The 12,343-nt window shown below is 44.2% G+C and overlaps 1 protein-coding gene across 3 annotated transcripts in view; it reads right to left on the bottom strand.

Annotated features, from left to right (window-relative positions):
• The window catches only part of plcd3a (phospholipase C, delta 3a), a 29,456-nt gene that overhangs the window by 5,899 nt on the left and 11,214 nt on the right, over positions 1 to 12,343 (bottom strand). For all 3 annotated transcript variants that reach the window (XM_076995710.1, XM_076995711.1, XM_076995712.1), the window contains exons 2-7: positions 11,899 to 12,066; positions 4,600 to 4,828; positions 4,031 to 4,160; positions 3,582 to 3,807; positions 661 to 862; positions 241 to 385 (exon numbers count right to left, since the gene is read on the bottom strand). In XM_076995710.1, the coding sequence (XP_076851825.1) occupies positions 241 to 385; positions 661 to 862; positions 3,582 to 3,807; positions 4,031 to 4,160; positions 4,600 to 4,828; positions 11,899 to 12,066 (1,100 nt within the window). The remainder of the gene's footprint in view (positions 1 to 240; positions 386 to 660; positions 863 to 3,581; positions 3,808 to 4,030; positions 4,161 to 4,599; positions 4,829 to 11,898; positions 12,067 to 12,343) is intronic.

Genomic DNA, 12,343 nt, shown 5'->3' with positions numbered 1-12,343 from the left:
AATGGTAGTTTATTACAATTCATGCCAATAAAGCAATTTGAAAGGTAGAGAGAGATGGAGAGAGAGAGAGAGAAATGGAGAAAGTGATGTAAAGTGGGAGAGAGGGAGAGAAATAATGAAGACAAATTGAGAAAGTCTCTCTAATCTCACTTTTTTTGAGTTACTTGAGTTTAATGTAAGTTTTTAATATTTCTTTTTCCCAAGTAATGTCATGTAATGGAGTGTCAGGCATGTCGACACCTTGAAGGCGTACTGAGCAATGGTTTCGATGACCTCCTTAAATGGCACTTTGGAGGTGAGGGTGCGTCCATGGTAGATTACAGGATCTCCTCTGTCACCATCCCAGCAATCCAGCTCTACACAGCGACAGCCCTGATTCAGAGCTCTGAACACACACACACACACACACACACACACACACACACACACACACACACACACACACACACACACACACACACACACCTGTCAAACTGAGTACCACATTTCCAGATGAACCCAGTGTGGTGTGAATGTGTGTGTATGTGTGTATGGGTGTGTATCAAACAATCAATCAATCAAAGTTTATTTGTATAGCGCTTTTCACAACACGTGTGTGTGTGTGTGTGTGTGTGTGTGTGTGTGTGTGTGTGTGTGTGTGTGTGCGTGCCAGTGGTGTACCTGATATAAGGCTCTGTGCTGCTCTCACTGGTGACCTGGTCTTTAGTGAGATACGTGTTGTGGGAGGAGGAGATGTAATAGTGGGCCAGTGGCCGGCTCATGTCCTGGTGCACGGTCGTGTGAAGGGGGTTGAACACGTCGTTCTCTTGGGACAGCATGTACATGGTGAACCCATTCTGAGTCATGAACAGGTTCTTCTGGGCTGGGGAGAGCAGAAGTGTGAGCGACAGCAGGAACACAAACACTCTTCAGCTGAGGACATGCAGTCCTGCTAGAGCTCCCGGCTCTACAGAAGAGTTCTGTCTCCTCCTGCTAGTGATGTCCACTCCTGGATATGAGAGAAGTGGTCATTGTAAGTGTAATGAGCATAATGAGTGCATTGGATTATAGGTACGTGTAGGATTATGTGAACATTTTGGACTATGGGTACATGTTGAACTATGTGAATGTGTTGGGACTATGGGTACATGTTTCAAATGATGGATGCAGGTGTTCCAATCAATTTCATGGCCACAGGTATATTAAACCAAGCAGCTAGGCATGCAGACTGCTTCTACAAACATTTGTGAGTCATTTGGGTCGCTCTCAAGAGCTCAGTGCATTCCAGTGTAGTACAGTCATAAGATGACACCTGTGCAAGTCCAGTTGTGAGATTTCACTGATACTAAATATTCCAGTCAACTGTCTGTGGAATTATAGTAAAGTGGAAGGGATTAATATGGGAGGGATTAGGAAGAGCAACTCAGCCATGAAGTGTCAGGCTGCATATAACCACAGAGCTGCATCAGCAGACGCACACTTCCAAACTTCATGTGGCCTTCAGACTAGCTCAAGGACAGTGTAGAGAGCTTCATGGAATTGGTGGAGACATGTTGTGTGACCAATCACACTTCTTTATATTTAACTTTTTTACATTTTACATTTAGGGCATTTAGCAGACACATTAGGGGCCTGTGGTACACACATGGCCTAGGTCCTGGGACTCGACCCCACGACCCTCCAGTTAAATTACTGGTTCCCTAAACACCAGACCATAACTGCCTGTCTGACTGCATTGTACCAAGTGTAAAGATTGGGAGATTATGGTGTGCAGTTGTTTTTCAGGAGTTGGGCTCAGCTAACAGTGAGTGTCACGTTATAGTAGAGGTGTCTTCAACTAAGGATTTACATAGTTGAATCTGATTTGTCAAATTTTCCCTTTAGTTGACTAATAGTCAAATCAGGGTTTTTTTTTCCTAGAGAGCCTTAAATGGGATCCTGTTCTCATTCAAGACTTTTTTCCACTTCAAAGGAAAAACCTAAAACACTCAGATGGTAAGTTGGCTTTATTCAGCTTTTATTTATTCATTTATTTATTTATTTTTTAATGAAACGTTAGAGAACATTAAAAAAAGTCGCAGTCAGTGCGCACTGCGCATGTCACGTTGAGGTCCCCGACCCCTCCTTCTGGGTGTGTTTACGTCGTCTGCGTCTACTTGTCTGCGTCTGTGGATCTCCGTGGGTGCGGTTATGTCTTGTGATTATTCGTCTCACCTGTGGCTTGTCTCGTCATCACGTGGGGTTTATGTGGTTTGTCTATTTAATGTGCGTTCGCGCAGTGTCCTGTGCTCGTCGTTGTCTGAGTCATTAATGTTTTCATGTTTTACGTGCGCTGTCTGCGCTATATTATTGATAAAATAAAAGTGACGTTCGTTCCGTAAGGGATTTCTGTCTCATCCTTCGCCGCGCCCCGGACGTCACAGAACGATGAGCCAAGAGAGACACTATGCCAGGTTATGCCACCCGGCCAAAGAAAGGCAAATGACCCAGCAAGCGGCACCATCATGCTTCTTCCTCCTCCCAGCACCGCAAGGCCACCGTCGACCCTGAGCTGATGGAGAAGGACCCGATGTGTGCGTACATGCTGAGTACGGCTCGGAAGACCTCCATCCCCGAGTTGGTGGACCAACTCTGCGAGGGAGCGGGAAGAATATGGAGAGAGCGACACCCCTCTCCTTCCCGCAACCTCTCGCCTCTGAGGGTGGGTGCCTGCGTGGTCTGAGTCATTCATGTTTTCATGTTTTACGTGCGCTGTCTGCGCTATATTATTGTTAAAATAAAAGTGACGTTCGTTCTAATAGGGATTTCTGTCTTGTCCTTTGCTGCGCCCTGGACGTCACAGCGCATATCGAACTTTGTCAGACAGGCACTGTGCAAAATGTCAAATTTTAAAAAAATCAAATATGCCTGCCTGAAAATATAAAAACAATTTGCCACACAACAGCAAAAAAATTATAAATAAAGGTTCAAGTAACAGGGTTAAAAAGCAAACAACAACAAAAAATGTTTATAGGCCTACTTGCCAAGACGCACCGCGACGAGACGAGACCACACGACCAAAATGACAAATGGCTAAACTGTTCTTTTTTTCGCATGTTCAGCTTCGCTCATTTGGATTGTGCAACTGCAGGGTGTGATTTATTGTATAGTAAGGAAGAAGCCTATTGTTAATGCGCACACATCATTTAAAAAATTTATTAACAGAAATTAGGATGATTTTATTTGACAAAAGGCTATATATAACGAAAACAAAGACATTTCATGTAAGAAATAATGCTTAGCAGCATCCTTGGGCACCCCCATGCAGTTAGAATGGTACATTCGACTATGACATCCATAGTCGACTAGGGGGTATAGTCGACTATAGTCAAATCAGCGACTATTGCAGGTCACCCCTACGTTATAGTACTTGTCTTTTCTGCATACATGTGTGCGTACATGTATGCGTGTGTGCACATACGTATGTAGGTGTGCATATGTGTGCATGCCTGTGTACGTGCATACATGAGTATGCGTGTGTGTGTGTGCATGTGTGTGTGCGCGTGTGTGTGTGTGTTCGTGTGCATGTGCGTGTTTGTGTGTGTGTGTGTGTGTGCACCTACCCCAGTCATTAAGCTCATAGGTGAGGATGAGTTTCTTGGCGTGGCTCAGGGATGCGTCCTCTCCCTGGTCCCCCAGGAAGTCACGCAGCTCCATGGTGGACAGCACGCAGCCATTCCCAGAGTAGTGGCGGAACACGGAGTCTAGCTCCGGCCGCCGCATAAGCTCCCGACAGAACTCCTCGATCTCCACGTGGTCCAGACGATTGTCACGTGACCGATCACACTTCTGTGAGACGGGGAGGTGAGAGGGAGATGCTGAGTAGAAACACAGGGTTATTTTAAAGAACTCACACACACACACACATTGTCCATTCAGGTCTATGTTCATCATATACAGCAGATGTTTGATCTCATTACATGCACATATACACACACACACAAATACAAGCAAACATACACATACAGGCGCACACATACACATGCAAACACTCTCACATACCCACACACACCTTAAAGAGGTTGTATGCGTATTGTTCATTCAGGTCTATATTGATCATGTGGAGCAGGTGTTTAATCTCATCGTAACTCATCTTCCCATCCTGGTTGAGATCCGCTCGTCTCAGATAGCCACGGATCCAGCTGACCACAGTTAAGGAGAACAGCACACCCTCCCGTTCTGCACACACACAGACACACACATACAGGCACACACACATTCACTCACACATGCAAACACTCATTAACACATACACACACAAACGCACACACATGGAATTAGATTAGGGAGAAGTTAGAGAGGGGATGAGTTAGAAAGGGGAGGAGTTGGAGAGGGGAGCAGTTAGTGTGGGAAGGAGTCAGAGTGGGGAGGAGTTACAGTGGGGATGAGTTACATTGGGGAGGAGTCAGAGTGGGGAGAAGTTAGAGTGGGGAGGAGTTACAGTGGGGAGGAGTCAGAGAGGGAAGGAGTCAGAGTGGGGAGGAGTCAAAGTGGGGAGGAGTTACAGTGGGGAGGAGTCAGAGTGAGGAAGAGTTACAGTGGGGAGGAGTCAGAGTGAGGAGGAATGCAGGTGAAGGATACTGGTCGAGTTTCTCCTTCTGGCTCATGTTGGCTATGCGGTCCTTGAGTGTGCGGATTCCCCTCACCCAGCACTGCGCCTCCTCCTGGGAGGAGCAACACAGGTCCAGACTCTTCCTGCCATCACGGAACACCAATGTGAAGCAATGCTCTTCAGGGACAGAGTGGACCAGCCTCCGGAGACACTCTGACTGGCAACCCACACGCACACACTCCACCTCCGTGACAGAGACTGGGGACAGGCAGAGAGAGAGGACAGTTAAAGCATGCTTGATCTTGAGAGAGAAAGAGGGAGCGTGTTTGTTGAGTGTAGGATTTGGTGAAAAAAGAGATGGGCAAGACTGCTTAAATCAATAACAAAACAACTCATGAGTGTGAAATGTCTGAAGCAAGTTTTTAACCTTGTAGGAGTGCACAGAAACTGTAAGGCTGAACAGGGACATGTCCCCTTCACACTGACATGTCCATGAGACAAAATACTGGCATTCCCTGGATCATACAATCACCTAAGTGTGATAAGGAGGAAAAGCTAGTCTCCAAGGAAATCGCCAACGAGCCCAACATCTCATCTTCAGGAGCATGAGGGGCAGTCATGGCCTGGTGGTTAGGGAACTAGTCTTGTGACCGGAGGGTCGTGGGTTCGATTCCCAGACCTGAGGCCATGACTGAGGTGCCCTTGAGCAAGGCACCTAACCCCAGCTGCTCCCCGGGCTAGGGCTGCCCACCGCTCTGGGCACGTGTGATCCACAGCCCCCTAGTTATCACTAGTGTATGTGTGTGTTTGTGTTAACTGCACAGATGGGTAAAAAGTGGAGGACAAATTTCGATTGCGGTGAAAAATCACAATTGACAGAATATGGCACATTTACATTTACATTTTTTACATTTATCTCATTATGTCAGTTTAAGCCCTTTCCCCCTCATAAGCGAACAGTACACACTGCCAACAGCTCCAACAGTGTAATCCCTTTCTGTAAATATTTCCTGTAAACCAAATAAGAACAGTGTAAATCCTTCCCCCTGTGGAATCGAACAATGTACACTCTTCCTGTGAACTAGGAATGAACAGTTTAAACTCTTTCTGTGAACTAGGAATGAACACTGTAAACTCTTCCTCTTGCTCAAACAAACCTGTAAACCGGCATAAAACTGTAACCCTCTTGCAACAAACTCAGATTCAACAACAGGATTCATTTAACCAAACTAGGCACACTAGACGCTGAATCCTTATTGGTGTTAAAGCAGCACCTGCAGCAGTCAAACTCTAGGAATGAAGCCTGTATGTGGAACGAAGAAAAACATTTACTGTCTCTCCAGTGAACAAAATCCAGTATGTGTATATATATATATATATATATATATATATATATATATATATATATATATATATATATATATATATATATATATATATATATATATCCACACACAGACTACTGAACTGATGCTGGAGATTACCAAACTAAACACAAGAGGACGTGGGAAAGGAGTGGATCATCAGTGCTGGGGACAGATTGAATTTCTTCAGCTGTGTTGGAAACCTCAGTGTTCTCACTGCTTATATCGTGCTGCCCTCCTACTGTTGACCAGTACTTCAGAGAGAATTCTTCAGAGCCTTTAATACTGAGTATGTTTGGGGAGGGGGCTCCATCTACAGTCTATAGTCTATAGTATACAGTCTATAGTCTATAGTATACAGTATTGTCTATAGTAAATAGTATATAGTCTATAGTCTATGGTAGTGTTGTTGCAAACCACAGAATTGTGTTCAAACTTTCAGTGATGGTTCTTCAGAAGTGTTGTCATTGCTTTAAAGAGTAAAGCATGGATCACAGAACCTTGAGGTCCTCCAGTTCTGAGGGTCATGGCGTCTGGCGTTGCTTTGCCCAGCCACACTGTGTCCTGTCTGTCAGGAAATGTGATCCACTGACAGATGGCATCTGGGTCAGACTGCAGCATGAGTTCTACCTGCAGATGTTCTGAAATAATCACCTGAAAGGCTGAACTGAAATCCACAAACAGAACTCCAGGTGGACAGGTGCCCAGATTCTTCAGATAGTGTGAAGTACAGGGCCAGGTGTACCACGTGGACAACACACCTGTTGGCTATGCATGCACGCTGCACAGGGACCAGGAGCACGTAAACCCACAACAAAGGATTCTCTGCTTTGCAGGAACTAATATGGTATGTGAAACCATGACCTGTGGGAAAATCAGTACTCGGAAATGTTTGCAAAACCAAATTTAACCTGGAGCCATAAATACTGGACAAATTACAGTAACAGAAGCAGTTCAATGAAAATGTTTTTAAAGCTGAGAACAACACTGAGGGTGTGTGTGTGTGTGTGTGTTTGCAGAGTTCACAGGTTCCTCATGGGCCAGAATAGACACCCACACTCTGCTGAATATTGCTTGATTTGACAGACATGTGCATGCACAGAGATGATTCCATGAATGTCCTTCTGACAAGTACGCATGCAATTCTGAATTCTGCATTTTGCAAAGGGGAGAAATGTGCGAAGCACCAGACACTATGAATACAGATGGTTAAAACAGGCATACTACTGTTTCAAAGCAACAGAGTGTGTGTGTGTGTGTGTGTGTGTGTGTGTGTGTGTGTTGTCACAAAAGAGTTGGCAGGTGATGCCTCCCAGTATGCCACTGTGAAGCTCTCTCGACACAGACCACATCTCCCAACATGCCTCTGTAAAGCCCTCCACATGTAGACCATATCTTCCAGCATGCCACTGTGAAGCCTGGTACCCACAAACTACATATCCCAGCATGCATTACAGCAGCAGCCCCTCTAAACTATTGCTGCTCACCCAATGCATGCCACATCTAGATGGCTGTTAATCATAGTCATGCTAAACTGTGTGTGTCATACTGAAATAATACATTAGTAGAGATGTTATAACAGGAATGTCTGGGAATATGTGTGCAGAACATCTGAATACAACTAAACCCTCAGTCATGTGCCCAGGCCCGTTGACAGTCTTGCTGGGGCCCGGGACAAGAAAGATTCATGTACCCCCCCCCCCCCCCCCCCCCCCCAGCGCGAGGGTTCGCGCGAAAATGACGTAATCGCAGTGGCTCCGCCCGTGCGCGAGGGCCTCGCGCGCTGTCGGTTCGCGAGGTCGTGCACCTCTCGAATTTTGTAACTTCGCGCGCGCCGCGCTTCAGCGCAATGAACAGTCATGTTTGTAGGGTTCATAAACCTTTATAAGGTGGAATTAAAGCACGTGTACGTCACTTTAAAGGTCCATTTCAATATTTTCCAGCACGTTAAACTTACTTAAGTTAAATATTTATACATATACTCGAAATGATTCGAAATAATTCGCTTTTTATCACATTATTTAATGGTTGTTTATTTTCAAAACGCCCAATCTTAACGTCTTCACGAGAACTGTTCAGTCAGACAGCTATTTGTTGTGAAACGAAGTAGTTACAATTTCAAGCATTTTCAAGTACTTTACCCTAAGTTCCAGCACTTTTCAAACCTGGAACACAATGCAACTTTAAAATTCGTCAGGTAAATGTTTTTCCTTTCTTTTCTGCGCTCCAGATTTCTGTATTTACTTTAACTACCCACCACTGTATTTCCCGCTGTTGGGCGGATACCGGCCGGCTACAGTCGGTGCTGGATCAAACCATTTTCCAGTGGGAGGCGGGGGTGTATGCACTTAATGGAAAATATGCAGATAGATAAAAAACATATATATTTGAGCCATCGAGCTTATTATGAGTACATAATTTTATATTAATGAAAGATTTCAAGATTGTTTAAAAATTATAGACTTTAAATAAAAAATAAATTGCTGGGCTCTTTGATGGGCCCCCCTGGCCCTAGGGCCCGGGACAACAGACCCGGTTGTCCCCCCCTGTCGACGGGGCTGCATGTGCCTATGCATGAAGATTAGAGACATACAACACTGCACCTTCATTGTAAACACACACACACACACATATATGCATACACATACACATATATACACATACAGACACATACATATACACACACAAACAACCCCCCTCCACATACACACACAAACACTCCCAAGGGAGACTGTAATTCTGCCTCAGCTTGAAAAGCAGAATAGGAGAGCAGCTGCTACAAACAGCATTCCTCAACCCAAAGAGATAGACAGAGATGGAAACAGATTGGGAGGGAGACAGACAGAGAGGGAGACAGGCAAAGAGGGAGACAGACAGACAGACAGCGAGGGAGACATATAGAGAGAGACGCACAGAGAAGAGCTCAGAGAGAGAGAGAGAGAGTCAGATAGAGAGAAACAGAGCCAGTGAGAGAGAGAATTAGAACAACAGTCAAGAAAAACTACGGTAGACAGAATGAAGGTAGAGAGAATGAGAGAATGGAAGTTTCCTAACCACTCCAGACCTGAAGAGAGCAACTTGTGTTGACAATGTCCTGTATGCAAGGTGCAAACAGCAGTGATTGAACTAGAATATTTATAAGAACAGCTGTGACAACATTTCAGGGGTCACTGACAACAATCAGGTGCCCTAGAATTTTAGGGCCATAACTAAACTGAACTTGCTAACAGCTTGACTAGTAACATTGCATCATGGCCTATACAACAACCAGTGAATAATGAGTCCTATAACAAATCCTAGTTCCTTTAACGAGTCCTAGTTTTGTAACGAGTCCTAGTTCTGTAAAATGAGTCATAGATTTGTAAGGAGTCCTAGTTCTGTAAAATGAGTCATAGATTTGTAAGGAGTCCTAGTTCTGTAAAATGAGTCATAGATTTGTAAGGAGTCCTAGTTTTATAATTAGTCCTACTTCTGTAAAGATTGTTCATGTCTTGCCCTTTCTCTTTTCTTCTGATTATCACTTGTTTTAGGTGTTTTTATGTTGTTTGCCAAAAATGTAAATCCAATTTATGACCCTTATTCCAAACATTCACTGTAGAACTAAATGAATTGAAATGGACTGAAACTAGAAAGAGAGAAAGAATAAGAGAGACAGATAGATATAAGGTTGGATCCCTTCAGAAATACACACTCGGGGTAATATCACTTCCAAGGGTGCTGGTGAATACATGTGCACACACCACACAAATCTGAGTGGGCAGGACCGTCCTCTGCCAAACCAACATCTGGTATACTTATGCTGTCTCAGGAAATCAACACTGTACGTCACCCAAAGAGCATTTAAGACATGGTGTTACCACTGCTGACGGACGTCAGCTCACAGGGATTCCCGACAGGATATATAAATGCAAAGTATTAAAATTAGCAAAGGGCTGAGAGATCATGTGAAGTCGTTCTGTCCCACAGAGCAGCTCTTGGTCATTTTAGACTGCATGCTCATTAAGCGGTGTGTGTGACATGTTCGTTGAGTGGTGTGTGTGTGTGTGTATGTGTATATGTGTGTGCGTGAGAGAGAACAAAGGTTAATATTATAGATTCTGATCTATAATATTAACCTTTTACATTCCTCTCAAATTAAAAAGGGGAACTTGACATAATGTGTGTATATGAGATCTGATAACCACAGGGTCAGCATGTGGCCATCAGACAGACAGAAACAGCCATGGAGGGAATGTGTTTCTGCAGTGCCATCGTTGTTCACATCGCTGCTCCATAGCAGTCGTCCAAACGGTCAGCTGGTCTCTGAATGTCCTCTGTCCCCTGATGGGGGTCTGATCTGTGCTACTAAGCTCTTATGTAGCCCAAAAGACACAGTTCTTTCTCCTGCAGTTCAAGTTCTCCTGAGCTCAGATCAGAATTTCAGCTTCTGTAGCAGAGTGTAATAGTGACAATCTGTAGCAGCTGTAGAAAACTACATTTCCCACAATTCCTATATCCAATACATTCAACATTCTGATTGAGAGTTATCCATAGCTGGAAAGGACAAGATGAACAGCAGATATGGTGTTTGGCCTGGAGCAGCAGATGTGATTCATTCATCTGAAGTGTAGGCTTACAGAGGTCACTCAAGGTCAGGAGCGTTTTTTCAAAGGTCCACTCTCTACAAGTCATCAAGTCAAAGGGAAGAGAAAGCGGGCGATGCCTTTCACAGCGGTAAAGAACGCGGATGCTTTTTTCAGGATTGTGTTAGCAGTGACACCATCATTGTTTACATACAGCAGAGCCGGGCATGGTGGGGGCGGGGCCGTAGTGGGGGCAGGGTCATGGTGGGGGCGGTCCCAGGAATGAGAGCTAGGCCTGGGAAACACAAACGCTGCCCAAGGCCTCTGCTCGTCACATGACTCTGCTCATCACATGACTGCTCATCACATGACCCTCAAGCACCTGGTTTTGGTATCCATCTGATGATTGCCTGGGATGTTCGTATTGCTCTGTACATGTCTACTTCATAAATGTTTATTCTTCAACTTTGATATCCTTCAAACAACTTTCTGCTGTCATCAGAAAGCTATGTAATATTATATAGCTAGGTTAGGTGACAGTTTATAATAAAATATAATAGTATTCTATATTATAATAATATATAGAAATTATTTTATTCCAGCAATTGTAAAGTATAAGTTCTGTTATCTTAACCTAGAGGGTCTAAATTATTATTAGCACTAAATGTTTAGCAAATATAAATAATGATTATCATTAAAGGTTTATCACATGTATAGTATGTTTGCACAGTACTGCGGTGAACATCAGTCCTTATTCCTGACACAACACCCAAACACCACCCAAACACCACACTACACTTGAACTTGAACACTACTTGAACACTACACACAGATGTTTCCCTCCCTTTAACCAGAACCACAGCAGACTGTCAAAACTGACGAGGTGACAGTTACATTAGTATTATTTATGGACAAATGACAACATGGAATTACTATCTCAGAAAAATTTGCTGAAGTTGCAAAAAGTTAATTTATTGATTATTTGGTTTCCAGGGGCAAATATTGAAATTCTTCCATTGCAACTCTCCACACTAATCAGGTGAACTCAAGGTGACCCAAACTCACAGCTAAATGTTAAATATCTAACCTAAGCTTTCCTTTGTCCTCCAAGGAGACCTGGCATTTAGCCATAAACAAAACTGATAAACAGCAACAAAGTAAGAGTGGGTGTGGCCTGTAGCTGTTTATGAACAGCTGTTTATTTTTATGAATGCTCCTTTGGATTGGGTTTGGTTCTTGTTTAGGAAAAGTCAGAATATTTTGGCTTCCTTATGATGTAACTTATAAATGCAAACAAAGGAACAAAGGAATGCTGTTCTCCACCCTGTCCCACTCCTCCAGTGTGTGTGTGTGTGTGTGTGTGTGTGCGTGTGTGTGTGTGTGTGTGTGTGCTTAATCTCACAGGTTTGGCGGCTCCTGGCTTTGCGGGAGGCCTTGCTGGACTCACACCACACGGTGACACAGTCGTCCAGCAGGCGGAAGGCCCGGTGTTTCTGCCAGCGTCTGGAACGCACCTTCACCATACTCGTCCCCTGCAACATCTCACACACGTCCTCATCGTCCAGCAAGCCTGCAGACAGCACACACACACACACACACACACACACACACAGAAAGCTTCAGATACTGTTCAAATACATGTGTTAAATCTTGCACATCGTCCATGAATATTTCTAAATGTTTCATGCTGCCTCTTCTCTGATTCTGGACACAGAAATGCTGAAGGGCCCATGGCTCTGGAGCAGATGAAGAAGCAAACGCATCTGTGAGATCTCAAAGATCTACACAGCTCCTTACAGAACTCAACCTGCTTAGTATAAAGGTGTGAGGAGTCCTTTAGAGAATAG

This window comes from Brachyhypopomus gauderio, chromosome 2 (assembly GCF_052324685.1).
Source record: "Brachyhypopomus gauderio isolate BG-103 chromosome 2, BGAUD_0.2, whole genome shotgun sequence".
In the NCBI taxonomy this organism is placed as follows: Eukaryota; Metazoa; Chordata; class Actinopteri; order Gymnotiformes; family Hypopomidae; genus Brachyhypopomus; species Brachyhypopomus gauderio.
This window is presented reverse-complemented; position numbering and strand designations above follow the sequence as displayed.